General features: G+C 34.4%; 1 protein-coding gene across 1 annotated transcript in view; it reads right to left on the bottom strand.

The window, feature by feature from the left end:
* Positions 1-24,285, bottom strand: part of Dnah6 (dynein axonemal heavy chain 6) — a 253,675-nt gene that overhangs the window by 214,491 nt on the left and 14,899 nt on the right. The window contains exons 5-10 of the mRNA XM_076832916.2: positions 11,072-11,339; positions 8,019-8,153; positions 7,811-7,931; positions 6,640-6,769; positions 4,589-4,757; positions 4,047-4,163 (exon numbers count right to left, since the gene is read on the bottom strand). Coding sequence (XP_076689031.2) covers positions 4,047-4,163; positions 4,589-4,757; positions 6,640-6,769; positions 7,811-7,931; positions 8,019-8,153; positions 11,072-11,339 — 940 coding nt within the window. The remainder of the gene's footprint in view (positions 1-4,046; positions 4,164-4,588; positions 4,758-6,639; positions 6,770-7,810; positions 7,932-8,018; positions 8,154-11,071; positions 11,340-24,285) is intronic.

Here is a 24,285-nt window from a genome sequence, read left to right as displayed (position 1 = left end):
TAAAGTAAGTATGCTGAAAACAATAAAAACAGTGGTCATTTCTATTTCTGACAAGATTTTGGATGATTTTAATGATCTTTGTGTTTTTCAAATTCTCTTCAATGAGCATGGATTAGTTTATAATTTAGAACAAATACCTTAAAGAAAATTAGTTAAAGTACTTCTTGATGAGTCTTAAAATATGAGCTGGAGCTTGCCAAGAGTACAAAACTCCTAGAAGTCCCATTCTCTCTGTCATTGTGTATGAAGGGGCCCCCACCAAGAGGTGTTGGAGCACAGAGCCAGTGTGGACAAACAGTGTGCGGCAGATGTGTTAACACAGGTAAACAGATAGGTGGATGTGAGCAGGCAGGTAGGGGAAGGAAACATAGGGCTCTCCCCACCTTGAGTGATGAAAAATAACTCTCCCTCAGAGGACAGGAAATCCCACCCACAAACCTTCCTTTTTCTTGCTCAGGTACTACCTTCTTAAACTAGAAGAAGTGAGTATAGCCAGTTTAAGAGACTTCCAACTTCAAAACATGCAGAGAGGCATTGCTTGCCAGATCCTGATTCACTGTAATTTATATTATGGTTTTAAAACTTGGGTAGGTTTTTCTGGGATATCAATGTAAACTTTCCAACATGTGAAACCAGCACAGGGAAGTAGGCCATGGCCCCCAAACCACAGTCACCTCAGCAAGTTAGTTCATCATTGAAGGGGAAGGAGATTCCAAGACTAAGTATAAAAACCCAGTATGGGGAGTGTGGTGATATGATGCACACCTGTAATCAGTCACTTGGGAGGCTGAGGCAGAAGAATTTCAAGTTTCAGTCTAGCCTGGACAACTTAGTGAGGCCCTGCCTCAAAACAAAAAATAAAAAGGACTGGGGATGCAGGTCACTAGGTAAAGCACCCCTGGATTCAATCACTAGTACCTATAAAACAAAACTCTTCCTGTGGAAAGCCTTAGGTCTTTTCTTCTCTGGGAGGGAGTCTATTCTCAGGGAGGCAAGGCTCTCCTAGAGCTTACCTCCATTAAACTAAACAAATACTTTATGCTTATTCTCTAATTCTCTTGACTTAAATATTTCAAGAAGACAAGAACTGAGGAAACAGGAGTCTTTTCAGGACACACTAAACAGGACTTTCACATTGGTTAATATGTAAGTGTATCATAACCCCCTTTCTCCTAGAATGACTAGCAACATCTCACAGAGCACTCTTTGAAAAATGCTACCATAGGTAATGGAGAAATTTTAAGCAGGAAAGTGACATGATTAGCTTTGCCTATGAGAATGACTTGCTAACAGAAATGTGGAAAATGGGGAAGAGAAACAAGCAAATCGAAACAGACTATTATGTTAGGCCAGATAGAGATGATGAGGTTTTGAGTGAGAGAGCAACTAAAGCTCCACATAAAACCTGGTGACTGGACCTCAGGGAGCAAAGGGAGAATCTAAGCTATCTCCCAGATCCCTGACATGGGCAGCTGCATAATGCCTTTCATTGAGATGGCAAAAGCATGGAAGGAGCAAGTTTTGGTAGAAGTTGATAATTTAGTTAATTTTGGTGAATTAGAGTTGATCATGGAACATTTTGGTGGACATTTGCAGTTGGCTCTAAGTCTGGGGGTTAAGAAAAAACTACTGGATATAAATATATACTTATGAATCAGTAACCTAGAAGTTAAAACAATAGGCATGGAAAAGAGCACCTAAGAGAAATTCATAGTGTGTGAAGAGGAGGGAACACTTTAGGAGAGCATCAATCAAGGGTCAGACATAAAAGATCTTAAAAAGAAGAATTGGAAAGAAAAAATGTAGATACAGAATAGAACCAAGGGGAATTTAACCAAGAATCTATTTCATGAGGTGAAAGCAATAAATAAAATCACATGCAATAGGAGATCTGTCAAACACCAGAAGAAAATTGAAAAGTAAATATGAATCAAGAATTCAATACATTGATAACCTAAGCAAGAACAATGTCATGACTTAAGCATATAATTTTCTGGGCTGGGGTTGTAGTTCAGTGGTGTAGCACTTGCCTAGCATGTGTGAAGCACTGGGTTCAAACTCAGCAAACCATAAAAATAAATAAATTAAAATAAAGGAATAGAAAGAGTGAGTCATTATTAAAAAAAAAATTAAAGCATATAATTTCTTGCAGTCCTATATATGCATGTGTATTTGAAACCCAGATGGAGATGATTAAGACTAATGACCAAAATAATTTGGGGGGAGGGAGAAAATTCATGAATGAAAATCTTATTTACACTTCCAATTTTGGGTATGTGAAGTAAAATCTTACGTTGATATGAACACATGACTTGCAGATTATTCCCAGAGCTCAGTCATGTGTAGGAATTAAAAATAACTATATGTGAAGCAGAGTTCTACAACAGAAAATGAGAAGAGTGTTGAGTTTTTTGAGACCTGTCACTTGGGAGTAAAGATAACAAACTGCTTGCTGGGGACAGCTTCCTTGTGTCACTTGTAACACAGGGGTACCTGCATCCCAGGTGAAGGACATGAGTTTTGTGGCCAGGAGAAAACATAGTTGCTCAGTGCTTCTCTGCTTGGGATCTCCCAAGAGCAGTTCCAGACACTAAGAGCTTATCAGTCTGCCTGTCATTGTAAATGTCTTAAAATATCCTATCTCATAAATTACAGAATCATAGACTGCTGCAAGAGGAGGCAACCCAAGAACTCATCTGCCTTCTCATCTTAAAAATGAAGAAACTAAACCCCAGGGTGCTTATTAATTGTAGAGCCAAGACTAAAATCTAGAGATACCAAGTACTAGTGTTTTTGCGCTACAGTATATATACCAGTTAACAACAGAAAATATGGACTGATTGGTTTACTATTCTACACATGTACACAAATGTGGTAGACAAAATAAGATGGCCCCTGAGATTCTTGCTCACCACTGTACACACACACACCTACCTATATAATGCCCTGCTCTTGAGTGTGGGTGGACCTATGATTATAAAGGGATATAACTCCAGGGATTAGGTTACATTATGTGGCAAAGACAGAAAGATTCTGCAGACAGAATCAAGGTCTAAAATAAACTGATTCTGAGTTAATCAAAAACATGATTATCCTGGGTAGACATGACTGAATCATGGGAAAGACTTCAAAGAGAGATTGGGCTTCCTGAAATTCTCTAATAGACCTTAAAGAGACAAGAGCTATGTTATGAACTGCCTACAGAAGGGGTCATATACCAAGGGACTACAGGGTACTTCTTATATCTAAGGGTCATCATTGGCTGACATTTGCAAAAAATGGGGATCTTGGTCCAATAGCTGGACAGAGCTCTATTCTTCCAGCAATCTGAGGGAACTCAGAAGTAGAGTCTTCCCAATCAAGTGTGGGATAAAAAAGATCTCAGTCTCAGCTGACACCTGAACTACAGCCTGGACAGGTCCTAAAGCAGAGGATGAGCTAATTAGCAAGTTCCCAGATTTCTGGCCTATAGAAACTGAGAAAAATGATGATTGTTTTAAGCTGCAAAATTTGTGGTAATCTGTTACAGAGCAATGAATAACTAAAACAATTAAGTTCCCTCAGATGCAGAATGCTTTTAAAAATATTTTAAAAATGGTGTTTGCAAGAATGATTTCTTGGACTCTTATTAGAGGGATGCCTATAGTCCATTATAAAGTTTATGTAGAACATGTCCTCTTTTTTAATATTTTTTTTTTTTAGTTGTAGGTGGACACACAATATCTTTATTTCATTTTTACATAGTGCTGAGGATCGAACCCAGTGCCTCACACGTGCTTGGCAAGTGCTCTACCACTGACCTACAACCCCAGTCCAGAACATGTCCTCTTGATGGTGTACCTTACCAAGCCCCTAATTTTCCTCAAGTTAAAGAAAATGTGCTATACTTTTAGATAGATTTTATGTATAGGGAATGCTATGAAAGAACAATGCTTTCCTCTGTTTTGGAGAATTGATAATAGTCCTGCCAATCTTTTGATAGTAAAGCAGTTGCTTATTTTCCAGAAAATGTGTACATAATGCAGAAATTATATAAAGAAGCACACCAGAAAATCTTCCATTGAAGGCTCAAAGAGTAGTGACTGGACTGTCAAAATCAGTTCTGTGATGAACATGGGAACGAGAGACTCATCTTCTTCCTGCTTTTCCACTACAGGAGCCCCCTAAAATGAGCATATTTGCAGTGTTATAAAGACGTTAGTACCAAGGCATAAATTAAGACAAAGACATGTAAACTTAAGTTTATATAATTAGCTGAATTTATAACCGTGGCATGTGAAAAGAAAAGAGAAAGGGTAAATATTTAAAGATGATATAGTATCATATAATGTCTCTCCTATAAAAACACTTATTAACAAAATGGAAAGGCAAACAATAAACTGGGAAAACATTAATAATGTATACAACAAAGTTGATATTTAAATAGAAGTGGAATTCATATACTCAATAGAAATAAAACTAACAACAAATACTTCAAGAGAAACATTCAACAGAAAATTTCTCTATTTTTCTAGTATACAGAAAATGATTTATAGTAAGAACTCATCAATAAGTGTTGATAGTGATTCTTAGTTTGATCTGAATATACCTTTTTGTCAGTGACTTCAGGCTTCTCCTCAGTGATCCATTTCTGAATGACATCTGCTGAAGGTGTTCTTTTCAGTTTATCAGTAAGATAATTCAGAAGAGAGTTAGCAGAATTTACTGTTAAGATATGCAGTGTGTTCTCAATTAAATAATCATTTAGATAGATAAAGCTAGAAAAGAAAAGTAAATATTGTTTCAGTTCTCTATAATCACTATATATTTTTGATCATGACTCTAAAGCAAGTATTTAAATGTTAAAATATAATTTCTCCTTGAGTTGTGACCTAATTATATTATAACATCAGAGATTTATTGTCCAGAAGAGTTTTTCTTAGACATTCTTCCATTTAGAACACAATTATATTCAAATATGCAACATCAGTTTTTAGCTAGGTGTTCTAACTCTTTATAGTCTATTTAATGAGCAATATAGCTATTAAGGAAAATGCAAAGGGCTATATGATTTTTTAAGTATTTTAAAGAGAAACTTAATGTATACAACAACTGTTACATTTAGATTAACTTTTTAGTTTGCTTAAATGGAGCCTTAGGGTTTCTTGTATCTCTAGGACCTGATGGTGGCCTTTGAGACAGCTTCACTGACTTTCATTGATGCAGACATTTTCATATATAAAAGAGTACACAATTAAGGTACATTAAATAAATGGTTTTAATTGATAGATTAAGTTAGTGAACACCAAATAGTAATAATCAATGCTTTATAGTTTCACAATTTTTCAGATAATCTTTGGTGATTTTGTTTGTAAGAGTTATTTGTGATCATAAGGCTTTAGAATGATGGAAACTTTAAACTCTGAAATAGTCAAGTTCAAGATGGAGTTAGGTAAACAGATGGCACAGCTAATAGCAAGTTCCCTGGTGAGGTACTAGGAGGAACACTTCCCTTCCAGGCTCCCAGTTGTAAAAGCTGCCTTAGGGATAGGGTGGAACTTTATGTGATTTTCCAGTTTGCCATAGTTCCTTAGTGACCAAAAGAATGGAGCAGTGCAGGAAGTCATCCATGCACTGTGTGTGAACTAAAACAATGTTGAAACCATGAGGTAGTAAAGTAGGGTATCAGAACTCCCAGCAGCAACCCTGCTGGTTTGAGAATGCCTGGTCCATGTGGCTTCCTACCTAGCTCCATCACAAGTTCAGCACAGCATCAGAGATGGAATGACCCCCTGGAGCTATGCAGACTCTGGAAGTGGGTGTGGCTTGTCAAAATGCCAATCGACCTGTTTACTGCAAGACCCTGCCACACTGAGAAGAAAGACTCCTTCCCTGAAACCTTATTCCTGCCTTTGATGTACTCCTCCTTAAATAAAGAATCAGGGCCAATTTTCAGTTGTTCAGTTCCAGCTCCCATCAGATGCGCTCCCCTTTTTATCTAATTTCTGGCTCTGGCTTTATATCTTACTATTTCAGACTTTTTATTTCCCAGGCTGCTCACACCTCCTGAGCAGGAACCTACCTTGGCGGGGTGCTGGTCACCCAGCATTAGAGCAGGCCCTCCTAACCTACTTGCGGAGGTTCACAAATCTCTGTGTGCCTGGCTTCTCCTTCGCACAACTTGTTTTACTGCAGGGAGTTGTTCCAGGCTAGGCCAGAGGGAATCATAGCCTTAGATATCAAAGAGGAGCTCTTGGACTTGGATTTACTATCAGCCTGCCTGTCCCAGCAGCTACTTTGCTGAGTGGCAGTTGAAGGGATGGGTTTCTGGAGCATGCATTTAGGTAACCATATTCCTTAAATTCTCATAACTATTAGAGAACTCTATGGTGACAGGTTTGATTTTTTTTAAAAGGAGATGTTTGGAAATGAACATTGCCTTTTTAAAAAAATTAAAAACATTAAAATATCTCTATGTTTTGGTTTAACTTTTCATTGTACATATTTGAGTAGGACACAAGATGTTTTGACATACAGAACACAATAATTACTCCAGTCATACAAATTAACATATTCCTCATCTTCCAAGGTTTAATTTTTAATGAAACTTGAGCAGGATGGATGATCTAATTTTTCTTAAAATAAATACTAGTCATTTACCATGTTAGCCTCATGCAATGATGCCTTTTGCTGGCCTGTTCTGTATATGTCATTTTTTCAGAATCTCCATAAGAGGGCAACTCAACCAGCACATCACTGAAACCTACTCCACTTATTTTTGCATAGCAAGCTAAAAACAACAGAAGACACAAGAATTTTTGTGTAAAAATTTCATTTCTTATATAAAGTATGTTCATGCCAAATTATTTTTTGCATTACAATTCTTAATATACCTTTATGCCACAATTTATCATATCTCTGATTGTATATAAGGTATGTTGACACCAAATTCACATCTTCATACATGTATTTTGTATAATGATGAGGGTCTCCTTCCACTAGTCATGCTATTCCCCTTCTCCCTCTCTTTCCCTCCCACCCCTATTCCCTAATCTTCCTCCCTTGCTCTCCCTCCCAACCCCATTTTGAATCAGATTAGAATACTGCATTAATATATTAATAATTCACAGACTTTTATCTAATGTGTATTCATGTACAGATTATTAAAAGTTTTAAAATGTAAATGAAAAAATTCCATTTCTTTCAATATACATTCAAAGAAAGAACAAATAAAATGTAAAAACAACAAAATCCTTTGGTTCATAACGCATTTAAAGCCTACAAAGAAGTCTAATTATTCAAAGGAATTTTTTATCAATTGATTTCAATTCAAGTAAATAGTATAGATAGTTTTTAACATGCTCCTTAACAGGAGATGATCAGTAGACCATGTTACCTTTCTCAGGAATACCTTGACTCTCAAGCATTTGATCCATCTGTATTGTTATCATCCTTTACAATCCATGCCAACTGGGACCAGTCTTGAGATCCATTCAGTCCCTAATTTTTAACAAACCTATTGACTCCAACAGTAGGCCAGACATACATTTAAGAAGACAGTCTCAACCAGAGTCCACTATAGAAGGCTTATGAATTAATATTTTGTGTACAATTCAACAATACTTACGTAAATGAGAGAAATGCAAGAAGATGCAATATTTATCATTTTATCCCCTTCCACAAAGTATATTGAATTTATAACATACCAAGAAGCAGTTTGAAAGAACTGAAAAAGGATCATTATTTAAACCTAGGACAAGGAGAATACAGAATAACTGATATTTTAGAAAGCGGACATTTCTAATATACCCAGGTTCCATGCCCTTCATACCCTCAGTAGGTTCAAATGCACAGTCATCAGGAATAAATCCTGCAGCACGCAAAGCAAATCGACATGCCTTCCTGACCACTTCTTTTGCCTCATTTCGAAATTCTTCTAGGCGCTCTGTCACCTAGAGATTGATGAATATGCATAATTAGTGATATCAAAATATCAATAATAGGGAAAAAACTTAATCCTTATAGGCAAAATTTCTTACCTCCTGTAGTCTTGCGACTTGTGCAGCCTTGAACTCCTGCAGGGTGTAGGTGTGACATTTTTCAATATAATAAAGTCCCATAAAGCTCAATTGATAACACAATTCATTTATTTTAAGAAGAGCTGGTCGCAAATACTGAATGAAAATAAGAATTTATCATTGTTTAGTAAAAAAAAAAAAAGTTCTGTATTTTAAAAGTATAAAAGCCTGTGAATAGTAAAAATGGTTAATAAGGAAAATAAACAGCTCTGTATGTCAACTTGAGCTACAACTACAAAAAACATATATTATGTAGAAACACTTTTGAAAATTTTTTTTGTAAACTAATTCTTTGAATTATCAGATTTAGTTTGTCAAATTCCTTCCTTTTCAGTTTAAAAATACATACATGTCTTTCTGCTATTTAAAGAACAAAAATGAGAGCAAGTAAAAAAAACTGGGCAATATCTTACATTTCATTAGTTTTTGCTAATAAAGATTCTTGTGATGCTTTAAGAACTTTACAATATCCAGTCACAACTATAACAGAAGGAAGCATCTATTAATCTAAAAGGCTATGACAGAAAACAAGGTTAAATTTGACTTTAAATTTTAGTGGGCAACAAGTAGTTTTGGAAAACTTATGTTTCTTGAAAAGGTTAAACATAGAGTAACTAATGACCTAGAAATTTTATTCCTATAGGTATGACCAAGAGAAATAAAAAACATATGTTCAGACAAAAACTTATACATGATTGTTTTTAACAACATTATTCATAATTGCCGAAAAGTGGAAACAGTCCAAATTTCCATTAATAGATGGGTGGGCAAATAAATAGGCATAATAACACAAAGGAACAAAATGCCAATGAAAAGAAATGTTATAGCATAGATGAACCTTAAAAACATTATGTTTTGTGAAAAGTGCCAGTCACAAAAAAACAAATAAACAAACAAACAAAAATATTGTGACTTCATTTAAAAGAAATGTAAAGAACAGGCAAATCTATAGAGACAAAAATTGATTAGTGGTTACTTAAAGCTGGGGTGAGGGAGAAAAGAGGGATTGGGAAGAAAGAGGGAATGTGAATAATGGAGTTTTTCTTTTGAATAATGGACATGTTCTAAAATTGACTGTAGTGATTATTGGTAAATTCTGTGAATACACTAAAAATCATTGAATTAAGTACTTTATAAAGGTGATTTCTATGGTATATAAATGTCATATCCATAAAGTTGTTACGAGAAAATATAGGCACAGGTGCCAAAAAAGTTGGTTATTGAAAATGTCTAAAAATAAAAATTTCTGGAACAACTTCTTTCAATATTTCTTTCTTCAACCCAGTTTAGAAGAATCAGCCACTCTAGTCAAGTAGTTGTAATTATAAGACTTGTGATAAGTGTGAGTTAGCATCTAACAGATATTCAAACCATCTCAATGGTGTTAGCATAATTGTAGCCATCTTCCTTTTCCCCACCCCCACTTTATGAATACTGTTCTTATTCCCAAGAAATAGAAAATAGCCTGAGATAATGCAGGTCTAGAGATATGCAGGTCTCTCCCTGCTCTCTCCTTGAGAAGATAAAGGTACATGCCTGTTTCCTTGTTCCCCCTTCTGAGAGATAGGAAAACTGCCTATCTCTGTTCCCAAGAATCAAACTTGCCTTCCACAAGATCAGAGGAAAACTAAACCTGCCCTTAGTGCATGGCCATGGTTCTAGTCTATAAAAGGTAACATTCAAGGGGGAGTTGCTACTGCTCTCCCTCCTTGCTGCCACTATCCCTCTCTTTGTGCAGAGTAGCTTTGTCAGGCTCTTGACAATAAATCTGTTTCTTATCCCAGGTGTGTGTGATCATTCTGTGCCACTTTTCTTTCAAATGGGACAGCTATTTATGTCAATTGCAGCTTGAAAGCATGAAAACATTCTAGTCCTCTAGAATCAATTCAAGAGGAGATATTATCAAAGCCAATGCACCACTGGTATGAATGTTGCACAGGAAATAATGATAACTTTTAAGCACACAAAATAAGAGAGTGAGTTTTGATTGAGTGAGTTGATTTGGAGGCAATTCTAGGAAGAACTATTTTGCATGTTTAGTAACAAATTTATAATATGGATAGTATTCAAGACATGGTAAAAGATGAAAGGTAGTGAAATATCTTTAAATGAAGAAAGTAGATGTGTGTAAGGATTGAATTTTATATCAACGACTAGAATATTTTCCCACAACTCAGAATGCTGGATGAGATGGAGGACTCCAGATGGTATATATATTTGTTTAGCACTAATATCTGTGTTAAGTGTAGTCTCTGAATATTCCTTGATTGTGTGACTAACATGGTGATAAATCTTTCAGATTACTTTATGCAAAGTGAAGGAACTGAAGGTAAAAAGAAAACTAAAGGCTTTTGATTGGAAAAAGTAGTGACTTAGTGTCATAGAAACAGACAGCTGAGGATATAGCACTCTTGAATGTGCCAGTAATAATTTCAGTTATTCCCAGGAGTCAAGTACAAAAATTCTAATGTAAGTTGAAATTCATTGAGTGGAATTTGAATATGGCCACACATTCTTTAGCAGTTTTTTTTCCTATCATCTCCTATCATTCAAAGTAAAAGTTAAATTTTCCCCAATTGTCTGAATCCATGGTAAAGGAACCTATATGATCTACTGAGAGGTACTGGCCCATGAAAACAAGTAACAGATTATTTGGGGCCATGAAGTCCAGAAGGTTTCAGAGAAGAGGGGAAGTAATAGGGCTGCCAATTCACTGTTCTCAAAAGACATACAGCTTTCTGATCAACAACAAAGGGGATTACAAATCCAAGACTTTGAGCCTGTTTCTAATCAAAGGGGACCTGTACAACTCTCTTGTACTTCTGCATTTTGCAACCATAGTTAAAATATAGAAATGCCACTGGATTGCCAAACTCCTAATAGACTAGACAGGTTAAAAATTGTGAATTCTCTTAAAAAGGTGAAATATTCCATTTCAGAGACTATCTATGCTTATAATAGATTCACATTCTCTTTTTCTGTAATTCTTTAAATTACAACTAATAAATACATACAGGATGAACAATGAACAAATCTTTTTGTAGAGATTTTCGACATTCATTGATTTTCGTGGAGCGTACATTCTTCCTCCATACGCTAAAAGCCTTCCATTTCCGGAAAAGTGAAAATATGGGGATCTTAATGAGTTCTCTGTGATATAGGTATTCCTGTTCCCATCGATCAATTTCAATAAATTCAATCTCATCGTTGTAAACGTGTGTCACTGCCTTTTGGCTAATCGTATAGTAGTCATTTTTATTGATGTTCTCATAAGCTACAACTCTATGAAAAAATAGAGATTTAGACAAATGAATAAAGTGTTCAATACAAAGTCAAGCAATTGAAGTTATTTTGTTGTAAGAAGATAAATTTCTTGAAAATTATTAAAATTTAATACTACTTAAATTTTATAATTTAATATTATTTAAAATTGAACAAAATTCTAACTACTTTCAGATTGAATAATTTACTCAATAAAAGAAAGGGGAGCTTTGGTCTTATTATAAAGATTTCACATTCTTGGCAATATGCCCATATCAAAGTTACATGATTTTTACAATTAAAAAAACCTACTATAAATATTAAAGCTTAATCATTCTGACTGAAAACAATTGGGAACTGGGTTTTTAATTTATTATTGATTCTTTGGAAATTATTCAATATTAATAGTATAAAATAGTTTTAAACTATCTAGTATTCACAGTTATGAAATATGTGAAAGAAAACATAAATTAGATAAGAACTGACCCAAATTAAGATAAAATTTTTGCCTAAGTCATCACATACAAAATAATTATTATTCAGAAATTATTTAGATCAAGTTATGTCTTTCTTTAATGATCGTCAAGGGCATTCCTTAACTGTATATATAAAAGGAAACAGATCAAGTAAAGAAGAAAATCAAGAACAGTATAAAAACAGGAACTGGAGCAGAAGAAATAAAAAAAGTAACAAGAACAGAAAGGTCTAATTCTCTAAAAAATTTTAAAATAAGAATTTACAGTAAAAAGACATTTCCTATAATATTAGCTATAACATTACATATTATATGCAACTTAATCAATATTAAAATAAATATAAAATATGATGTAGCGCCTTATTAATATGCACTTAGGAATTTAGGAAAGTAATATTCCTTGAAGATTCTCTGAGATTTTAGAATAAGATAAAGGTTAAATAATATACAAAACCCAATTTTTTTTATGTTAAAACTATGCAAAAGTATGTATATTAGTAACATTCCAGTGCAAATGAATTGTTTCCCTTGTCTGTGTTCTCTTGCATTCCTTTGTTCTGTATTCTGAACCTGGAATGAAATGATTGAAATTGCTGTATATAAACAAATTCACGTGCATTTGCATAGTCAGTTTTCAAAGGACTGGAACAAAATTCTTGGGTCCATTGTCAAAAAGCCAGGTACTGTTGGCATAAGTAATTTTAAAAATTAAAAAATAATAAAACAGTAAGAATATTTTTGTAAATTGTGACATACAGAACCAAAACGAAAGCAAACCCAAGAGCTGTTCATATGAGCCCACAAAGAAAACTGAGGGGCAGTGGTACTGTGGAGTGTGGGAGGGAGCTGATAACTAACTTTAAGATTATTCTCCTATTTCAGAACTGCAATGGAAAACCTCTTTTGCTTTTACCTGGCCCCACTAACTGACTTTTTTATGTGTTCTAATTAACTCACACCAGAAATTTCTGCAAAAGTCAAGCATTGCATGATGCTCTAAGATACATGGAAAACATCAATTTTTTTTTCCCTGTTCAATAGCTAAAGATATAAATAGGACGTTCTTGGAGTGATTCTCTTCAAAATGTTAAACTTCAAAACGTAACACTTGCCAGTGAAATTATAATCAACTTCAGATGTTTCATTAACATCAAACATCAAACCAACCTAGAAACTAGAATAGCTGACCAACCCCTTGGTTCAAGTCTGGAACACTTGCTCTGTGTGGTTTATCTTCTACTGACAGCCCTGCTAGAAGGCAGCAAATGTGATCCCTGATGTTGAATTTCAATTTGTTGGCCCTCAATGCCACTTAGAAATTATTTTATTTGTATTTTTCTTTCTTCTAAGACATTCATTCTCAAACCCCTATGCTTTTTTCCCTCTACACACCTCTACTGTTAACACAGTAAATGAACACATGTGAGTCTTTTTCAAAGATTAACTGATCAATATCAAAATCATCTGGAGTATTTATTAAGAATCTAGATGTCTGGGTCAAAAGCAGAATCTTCATGTATTGTGAGACTCCTGATTTAACAAGCTGCCTGGGTGATTTTAATGTACAAAGTTTGTAACCACAAAACTGTATCTAAAAAGAAAGAAACAACAACAAAAACAGAACTAACAACCTGATCTCTATTTCATACTGTCACTTAAAAATCTACATACTATGCTTTCCTTCCTAGGTATATATCTCATGCTTTCCTCCAAAGAGAAGTTGTTGTTGTTGTTTTCTAACTCTCCTAGTCTTCTGACTACCTTTCCTCTGTAACTGAAGTTGTGCAGAACTTCTCTCTTGTGTGTAGAAAGCTTTTCCTTGACCCTGCTGGATTTTGGTGCTTTGCTGTATATGCTCTGCCTCAGAGTACTTAGAAGTTTCTGGAGTTGAACCACCACTTATAATGGTGACTGCCCATTCAGCATTTCTTGGCATTCAGGATTCCAACTTCAGCTGCCTCCTGGATAGTCGATTTGGATGTTTGTTCTGCTAGTCCTCTCTTTGACAAGATAATCAGAAACATTGAACTTCCCCTACAACCTGAAGAGAGAACTTAAAAAAATTTCAAGAATAAAATTCCTACTTTGCTGCTAAAAAAGATGACTTTATGATACATTTACCTAAACAGAGATCCTTGGCTAGATAATGAATCAGGCTAAGAAAAAGATCTTTAATAAAATTACATTTAACTATACTGTCTTCAAACTAGAAAAAATATCTACTATGATTTGTTGTTCAATGCAGGATCAAGGGGTCCCTTGTCTAATGATTTTACTATACAATCTCTATCAATCTGATACGAAACTTTAAGTCATCTTTAAGTCAACTTTTGTGTCTTGTTTGAAAGAATCCAATGGAGTGAGAAAATTACCTGGCTCTTGTGGTGAATCATAAATTGTCCTATTATTTTTCATTTCATCTACAAATCAAAGTGATTCCCTACTGGAAGTCTTCTTTGGGAGTTAATTCTTTGACTTTTTGCAAAACAATAAAACTTAATTTCGATCTGTTATTTCAGGAAGCAGCTCTATTATACCCTGCAGTGATGGGAAATACTTCTGTTTATCTTTAAACCAGTCCGCCAGACCAATAAAGCTGAAACATGGTTTGCCTCAGGTGACCCTTCTGCTCAGGAACTTTGAATAACCTCTGATTGCTTGTGTTGCTAAGTCCTAATTATTGTGCCAGATGTTTGTGGCATTCTCCTGTTTCACATTAGTTGCTTCTCGGTGGTCACAAATCGCCCATTTTCATCAGGCTGTTTTTTTATCATGTCCTTTGTTGGTCATATGTGAATGCATGCATATGTCTGTTCACTATTTCCTCCATCCATCAAGTTTCTGATTTCTACAAGTAGAAAGAGTAATTCCTGCTTAATTAGATAAGCTCCTGTCGCCCTCTGCAATTTCAAGTTCTCTAGTTTCATTATTACACAGTTTTAATTGTTGTGATTTGAATCCATTTATTGGATGAAAGTAAGAAAACACATGCCTGGGAAGAAATGAGTTTTGTTTCATGATAGTCAACACCATATTCAATATGAGTCTAGATTTTATACCTAAACTAGGGAAGATAAATGCTTGCTTTACTTCTGGTTTGATTAATCAAAGATAATAAATTATCTGATAAAAATTCCTTTTTTACCTACAAATTAAACAAACACACAACTAAAAGGAAATTGTAAAGTTTCAACAGAAGAGAGTGATCTGGGACAATGATTCTTAGAAGATGATTCTTTGAAGAGCAGCATCAGCATTATGTGGGAATAGCAGATTTCCAGACCTCCTCCCAAATCTATAGATACTCTGGGAACTTAATAATCTGTGATTTAACAAGTCCTTTGGGGCTTGCTTGAGAACTTACTGTTCTGGGTCTATAGGGTTAAACTCTGGTTGAATAATGGAATCATCTGATGAGTTTTAAAGACATACTGTTTGTTCGTCACGTTCCACCACAAATCAATTAAATAAATCACTGGGGGTAGAGTTAAAGCTTAGAGATGTTACTATAGATTCTTCCATTTTTTTAATGAAAGGAAGCTATCATTCAATACATTGTCATAGCTCCAGGGCAGTGTCAGAATGTGTGTGTATTGAGAGAGAGAGAGAGAGAGAGAGAGAGAGAGAGAGAGAGAGAGACAGAGAGAGAGAGACAGAGAGAGAGAATATGAAAGAAATATAGAAAGACAATCTGGAGACAAAGATCTTCAACATTCACAAATGAAAATTCAAAGGCCTACAGAGTCTCTGCTGACCAACATTATATTTATTAGATTTCAGTTTCCTCATGTTCTAGCCTAAGAAAGCTGTCATTGTATTAGACAACTTGGTGAAGTTTCTGATGTCTTCAAAATGATCTATTAATATATAATATATAAACCTCATAGTAGAGTTTTTAAAAATAATTATAACTTCACATGGAAACCAGAATGCTGCCATATGAGAATATGTCAAGCTGGTGACTCTCTGTATTATCTATTCTAGGCCACTAAAAATGCAATCTATCTTAAAGGATAGAATAGCTTTAATTTGAAATTTAAAAAGCTGCTTAAAAATACTTTTAAATATCAGATTTAGAAATACTTTGGGTATCAACTTAATCACTTAGAAAGTGTTTGTAAAACAAAAATCAAAGAATTAACTCCAATCACTTAGAAAGTGATTAAATCTACTCTGAGCTCAGAGGAGACTTTACATAGTCTTAACAGTCCACCATATATAATTATTTCCTTAGGTTCCTAATCTCAACCTCTGATTAACTAAATGTTTTTACAATTTATATAATCAAAGAAGACATTTTTTAACATATACCTATTAATGTAATTTAGGTCTAATGTTCCTAGAAAAAATACACTGGGAAACACTGAAGTGTGAGATATGGTGTCCTCTTTCATGGCTTTCCATGGGCCTTAGAGATGCTTGGTATCTGGGGAGGGGTCTGTCATATAGTCTGACCTAGCCATTAAATTCTAATAGCTTTAAAATTGACATTGGACAGAGTAGTAAGTCATAGAATTGGAAGACAGTATCAGACATTATCCTAAATTTCCTATGTGCAAATCACAAAACAACATCAAGTAGTAAATTCCTCAGTGTATATAGACCTCTTTTCTTTCAGCTGAGGATAATGCCTTTCTAATGATGCCCTTATGAGGATGAAATAAAATTAATGTCTGAAAGCACTAAGTACAATGCCTAGTATAGTATGTGCAGCACAAATGTCAAGAGTAGTTGTTATCATGAGGCTTATTATATTAGGCATAGTACATGACAGCTTGAATTCTAAAGTTCCACTATTTGATTCACTAACTGTAAATGTTAAACATATCTGGGCCTCAAATGCTGCATCATTTGTAAAATGAATTTTTTAATTCTACCTATACTATAGAATTGCTATGAAGATTAAATTAGTTAATACATATATAAAACATTTAGAACTAAGTGGTCCTCAGGTGCTGAATGAGTAGTATTAAGTATGGAGTGCCCAAGGAAGGCACTTGAACCAGAAAAAATGAGTACTGATGTGCCCAAGTTATTTATGGAGACCAAATTTTTTTTTAACTACAATTATTCAGAAATTTACCACAGCTGATATTTTTTCCTTATACTCATACCTGGTTAAAGTTCCTGAATTCAAAACATATTTTTGTAGGTAAGACTATATGGCCCCTTCTGCCAGAGATCAGCTTTGTGGTGAGAACACAGCACAGCCCCTGCCAGTTTCCTGTGGAATCATCCCAAATAATTTGATCCTACTGAGATAGTAGACCCTAGAGTTAGTGTTGATAGTGTCATGTTGCAGTACTCACTCATTGACATTAGTACCCTAATGTGGCTGCCTTAATACCCTTACTGGGGTGACCAAGTTTATTTTCTATGAATAAAAGAGCAAAATATGGACTTATTGAAAAACCAGCCTCTACCTCAGAGCAAAGCCTGTCCAAGGAAGGGACATGACCTTAGTTCTTGGAAAAACCCACAGAGCACTCCTAAGCACATTCCCACCCTGCTGAGTTGTTTATCTACAAATAACAGGAGAGATTGCTGCACCAGGTGTCCCTGACTCAGTCAGGCTAGGTGGGGATCCATAGCAGCCCCCTAGCAGCCACCAATCAGCATGAGACAGGGAAATACCTGGGATGCCAGATGACCCTCCCAGTAGTTTATGGTGTTGGGAAACCATGTAGTTCAGCACGTACACCCCTCTTGGCTTAAGCCAATCAGTTCAAATGAATACCCCTTTTGTACTGACCAATCACCCCTATCCAACTTGATCCCGCCAGTGAATGTACTAATCATGTTTTAGAGTTGTTATTTGATTTTCCCGAGGTGTGTGATGATTTGCTATGATGTATGTGAAGTCCCTGCCTTCTCCAAAGAATGTATAAAACTGCTGCAAACCCTGGGCTCGGGGCCTCTCAGCATCACCAGTTGCTGTGTGTGCGCACGGAGGACCGAGCTAGCTCGCAATAAACACCTCTTTGCTGCTTGCATCGATCTTGGGTCTCTGGTGGTCTTTGGGGGTCCCGAATTCGAGCATAACATTATCTAACTGAAATAATACTGAGGTGAGGCACTACATAGATATGTATCCATCAGCTACTAGAAAAACCAAGTTTGAGATAATTCTAATTATATTATATAATTTTAAATATTTTTAAACTACTATGTTTGCCTTATATATCTATTAATATTCCAGCTTTAATAAAAATTTGTTCAATATGGTAAATGGAAAGATGTTTGTGAAAATAAAATCCATTTAATCATAAAGTATTTGAAAGAACTGTAGACCATAATGGTGTCATAAAAATGAACTTCTAAAAATATTTTATGTAATTCGAATTTAAAATTGTTTAAAGTATTTTAAAAACTCAAGGACGTGGTAAAGCATTGAGATACAAAGGTCATTAAAAGCTAAAATTGGGCTGGGGTTGTGGCTCAGTGATGGAGTGTTTGCCTCTCACATGTGAGGCACTATATTCAATTCTTAGCACTGCATAAAAAATAAATAAATAAAATACAGGTATTGTGTCTATCTACAACTATTTTTTTAAATAAAATTAAGAAAAAAAATTAAAATATAATTATTATTTATGCTTTTGAATGGACAAAAACATTTTAAAAATTACAAAGGCCGACATTGTTCTTTTTCCAAACTATTAGATTACATTTACAAATTATGTTTTGAAAATTTGTTTTTTAATTTTTAAAAACAAGTACTTCTGAAATTCAATTAAGAGTCAGATTTTGTCTAGCTTATGACATCAAAAACTAAATGAGAGGAAAGTAAAGAGCTGAAAAAAATAATCAGAAACATTTATTTACTTTTAAGGAACACCTACTACTAAATAATACTATGAAAATAACAGCAATGTCATATAAATATACATATGTATGTTTGTGTATCTGTATTAATAGGAAGACTGAAGAAAGCAAACAAAATAAAAAACAAAATTAAACAAGAATTTCCTTCTTGTTTCTCTTGCACACAAAACACAGAATTTTACTGATAAATTGAACTTGTTTTAGGATTCTAAGGACAGGGTCTACTGTCTCAGTAGAATCAAATTATTTGGGATGATTCTACAGGAAACAGGCAGGGTGCCATGTTCTCACCACAAAGCTGATCTCTGGCAGAAGGGGCCATATAGTCTTACCTACAAAAATACTTTCTGAATTCAGGAACTTTAACCAGGTAGGCATATGGATATAAGGAAAAAATATCAGCTGTGGTAAATTTCTGAATAATTGTAATTAAAAAAATAAATTTGGTCTCCATAAATAACTTAGGTAAATCAGTACCCATTTTTTTCTGGTTCAAGTGCCTTCCTTGGGCCCTCCATACTTAACACTACTCATTCGGCACTTGAGGACAACTTAGTGAGCATTCAGCACTTATTCAGGCCATAAACTTTATGTAAATTTTATAAATGTCTCATCACAAATTTGAAAATAATAAATATAAGCCATAATAGCTTAAAATTAATAACAAGGTTCTCTTTTTCTAGCTCAATGAAGAGTAGTATGAGCCATAGATGAGAGTTAACACTCAGCTGGTTCCTTTTCCCAGTCTTATCATTTGTTTTTTTTAATTAAAAGAAAAGTGACGATTTTGTAATTGGAAATGAGCAGCATGTAACTGCAATGTCAGTTTCATAATTGTGGATCTCTGGACAATTTGTAGATCCAGAATTCCTTGATCATTTCACTCAAGTCTTCTTTTAGCATTGAATCTGATACCTATGTTGACAAGTACACTATGTTCTAAAGCTGCAAGTTCAAGGACTTCTATTATGGTAGTAAAATTCTTATCAACTCTTGGTTGCATTTGAATTAAAAAGTATCTCCTCAAATTTTCCATTTACAGATAATTTTGGATGAGTATGCCTATTAATACATAATCAATTATTTTTCTTCAATCAGCAAAATTGGAAAGAGTAAGAAACATTTGCTATTTTCACTAGATTTTAATTGGCCTAAAATTCCAATATTGTGTTCTTCCCTTAAAGATATTTTGATAAGAGGTCCTAGAAAAAGAAAAAAGTAGATCAATGCCAAAACAGAAAATAAGAACAGAGCCCAAATCAATTAAATTGAGACTTAAAGAACAATTCAAAAAAATCAGTGAAAAAGTTGGTTATTTGAAAAAATAAACAAAATTGATAAACTCTTAGCCAAGCTAACACAAGACAGAGGGAAGACTCAAATTATTAAAATTGTGATGAAAAAGGAAGTATCACCACAGACACTACTGAAATAGAGGATAATCAGAAACTATTTTGAAAATTTATACTCCATTAAAATAGAAAATACTGAAGACATCGACAAATTTCTAGAGACATATGACCTACCAAAATTGAACCAGGAAGGTATAGAAACTCTAAACACATAAATTCCAAGTAATGAAATTGAAGAAGGCAACAAAAACCTGCCAACAAAGAAAAGCCCAAGACTGGAAGCATTCTCAGCTGAATTCTACCAAACCTTTTAAGAACTAATACCAATCCTCCTCAAATTGTTCTATGAAATAGAAAAGGAGGGAACCCTTCTAAACTCGTTCTATGAAGCTAATATCATCCTGATACCAAAACTAAACCAATATCTCTGATGAACACATAGATGCAAAAATTCTTAATAAGATGCTGGCAAATTCCATACAAAAATATATTAAAAAGATGTGCACCCTGAACTAAGTGGGTTTCAACCCAGGTATACAAGGTTGGTTCAACATACAGAAATCAGTAAATGTAATTCATCACATAAACAGTTAAAGACAAGAATCACATGATTATCTCAATAGGTTCAGAAAAGCATTGGCAAAACACAAGCATCCATTCATGTTTAGAACACTACAAAAAATGATGGATGGAGCACAACTCAACATTGTAAAAGCTATGTATGACAAACCCAAGGCCATCATTCTAAATGGAGAAAAACTGAAAGCATTCCTTCTAAAAACAGGAACAAGACAAGGATGCTCTCTTTCACCATTTCTATTCAACATAATCCTTGAAACTCTAGTCAGAGAAGTTAGCCAAAAGAAAGAAAGTAAAGAGATAAGAATTGGAAAAGAAGAGCTCAAACTATTTCTTTGCTGAGGACATGATTCTCTATTTAGAAGACACAAAAAACTATACCAGGAAACTTCTAGTACTCATAAATGAATTCAGCAAAGTATCAGGATACAAAATTAACACCCATAAATTAATTGTGTTCTAAACTCAAATGATGAATTATGTGAGAGAGAAATTAGGAAAACCATTCCATTCACAATAGTTTCAAAAAAACAAAAACAAAAACAAAAAACCTGGAAATCAATCTAACAAAAGAAGAGAAGGACCTCTACAATGAAAACTACAGAACACTAAAGGAAGAAATTTAAGAAGACCATAGGAGATGGAAAGACCTCCCATGTTCTTGGATAGGCAGAATTAATATTATCAAAATGGCCACAATACCAAAAGTGCTATACAGATTCAATGCAATTACCACCAAATTCCAATGACATTCTTCATAGAAACAGAAAATCAGTCATGCAATTCATTTGGAAAAATAAGAGAATAGCTAAAGCAATCCTTAGCAAGAGAAGTGAAGCAGGAAGCATCACAATACCAAACTCTAAATTATACTATAGAGCTATAGTAAAAACACAGCATGGTATTGGCACCAAAACAGGCATGAAGACCAATGGAACAGAATAAAAGACACAGACAAACCCACAAAACCATAGTTATCTCATACTAGACAAAAGTGCCAATAACATATATTGGGGAAAAGATACCCTCTTCAATAAATTGTTCCGGGAAAACTGGAAATCCAAATGTAGTAGGATAAAAATTTAATGCCTATCTCTCACCCTGCACAAAAATCAACTCAAAGTGGATCAAAGACCTAGAAATTAGTCCAGAACCCCTGCACACACCAGAAGAAAATGTAGGTCTAACACTCCAACATATCAGTTCAGGAACCAACTTCCTTAACAAGCCTCTTATGAGCAAGAATTAAAATAAAAAATTAATAAATAGGATAACATCAACTAAAAAGCTTTTTCACAGCAAAATAAATGACCAAAAACATGAAGAAAGAGCCTACAGAATGGGGAAATATCTTAGCTACCTACACTGGAGATGGGTCATTAATTTCCAGGATATACAAAGAATTAAAAAATTGTAACACCAAAACCACAAAGAATTGACTCAATAAATGGGCAAAGGAACTAAACTGACACTTCTCAAAAGAAGAAACATAGATGGTCAACAAATATATGAAAAAAATGTTCAACATTTCTAGCCACTAGGGATATGCAAATTGAACTACACTGAGATTCCATGTTACTCCGGCCTGAATATCAATTATCAAAGTTACAAGTAACAATAAATGTTGGCAAGGATGTTGGGACAATAGTACATTTATGCATTGTTGATGAGACTGAAAATTGGCGCAAGCACTCTGGAAAAGCAGTATGGAGATTCCTCAGAAAACTAGGAATGGAACCATCATTTGACCCAACTATCCCACTCCTTGGTATATGTCCAAAGGATATAAAATCAGCATACTGCAGTGACACAGCCACATCAATGTTTATAGCAGCACAATACATAACAATTAAGATATAAAGCCAACCAAGGTGCCCTTTAATACCCGAATGGATAAAGAAAATGTGGTCTATATACACAACAGAGTATTACTCAGCCATTAAGGAGAATAGCTTTATGAAATTTGCTGGTACATAGATGTAACTGGAAGTGATCATTCTAAGTGAAATAAGCCAGTCCCCATAAAACAAGTGTCAAGTGTTTTCTCTGATGTGTAGAAGATAACATACAATAAAGGGTAGGAGGAGGGGAAAACAGAAGTTCAGTGGATTAAACAAAGGGGAATAAAGGAATACGAGGGGTGATAAGAAAAGGAATGAGTGTAATGGACATAACTTTCCTATGTACATATATAAATATATCACATTATTATTGTGAACAAACACAATAAAGGAGTCCTAATTGGAATAAGATATATTCCATGTTTGTATAATTATATCAAAATGGACACTACTCTCATGTATAACTAAAAATGGAAAATTTTGATAAGGTTATCTATGAAAAATACTAAATACATTTCTAAGGCATATCCCTTAAGCAAAACACCTAGATCATAGAAATTGTCTTTACTAGCATTATTAGTTTCATAAAATGTTTTAAATCTTACTCTTCACTTCAAAAACTTGTATGGGCATGGTTACTCTCAGTCTGTATATTTCATGATGGAAACAAAATCTTACTTGCTATTTCATGAATATGATGGTAGAAAATTACATATTCAATAGTTTTATTTTATAAGATTCACAATTTTCATTCTGTTTGTCAACAAAGTCAAGAATGGAAGGCAAATTGTTGGACGTCAATATTCTCTTGGAGCACAACTCAGTGCTCAGATGCTACTGATTCTCATCCACCTTTTCCAGCCTAAATCCTAGCTCACAACTAAATGAAAATACTCCTACAGCACAATTTTTTAGTGATAATTGGAATATGAAATTATACAGCACCTTTCCTTCATACATATATTGTATTTATGGCAAACAGTGATTTGTGCCCTGCATGTCTAGGATTGATTAAAGAAAAGAGCTTCCAGTAAACTTTTTGTGATTGACATCCACAGTATCAGTTAATAAAAGAATTCTGCCAATAACTTCTAACCCATCCTCTTTTCTCTCTGAGCATACTTCCAACAGGTAAAGACCAAATTTAAGATTTATTGGGACAGAGGAAGTTTCAGAGAATCAAACCAAAGGAATGTTCAATCTCTTCAATGAAATAATATCACAAAATTTCCCAAGCATGAAGAACGAATTGGAAAATCAAATACAAGAGGCCTGTAGGACACCAAATGTACAAAATTACAACAGATCTATACCAAGACACATTATAATGAAAATGCTTAGCATACAGAATAAAGATAGAAATTTAAAGGCCAAAAGAGAGAAAAATCAGATTACATATAAGGGAAGACCAATTTGGATCTCAGCAGATTTTTCAACCCAGACCCTCAAAGCCAGGAGATCCTGGAACAACATATACTAAGCTCTGAAAGATAATGGATGCCAACCAAGAATCTTATATCCAGCAAAATTAAGCTTCAGATTTGTTGATGAAATAAAAATCTTCCATGATAAATAAAAAGCTAAAGGAATTTACTGCAAGAAAGCCTGCACTACAGAACATTCTTGGCAAAATATTTCACAAGGAGGAAATGAAAAACAACAATGAAAATTTGCAAAGGGAAGAACTACAATAAAGAAAAAGCCAACCAAAGGAGAAACTAAGTCAAGTTAAATGCCAAAAATAAACAAAAATGATCGGAAATACAAATCATGTCTCAATAATAACCCTCAAGGTTAATGGCATAAACTCAGCAATCAAAGACACAGACAGGTATCGGATTAAAAAAAAAGACCCAACAATATGCTGCCTTCAAGAGACTCGTCTCATAGGAAAA

This window comes from Callospermophilus lateralis, chromosome 14 (genome assembly GCF_048772815.1).
Source record: "Callospermophilus lateralis isolate mCalLat2 chromosome 14, mCalLat2.hap1, whole genome shotgun sequence".
Classification (NCBI taxonomy): domain Eukaryota; kingdom Metazoa; phylum Chordata; class Mammalia; order Rodentia; family Sciuridae; genus Callospermophilus; species Callospermophilus lateralis.
This window is presented reverse-complemented; position numbering and strand designations above follow the sequence as displayed.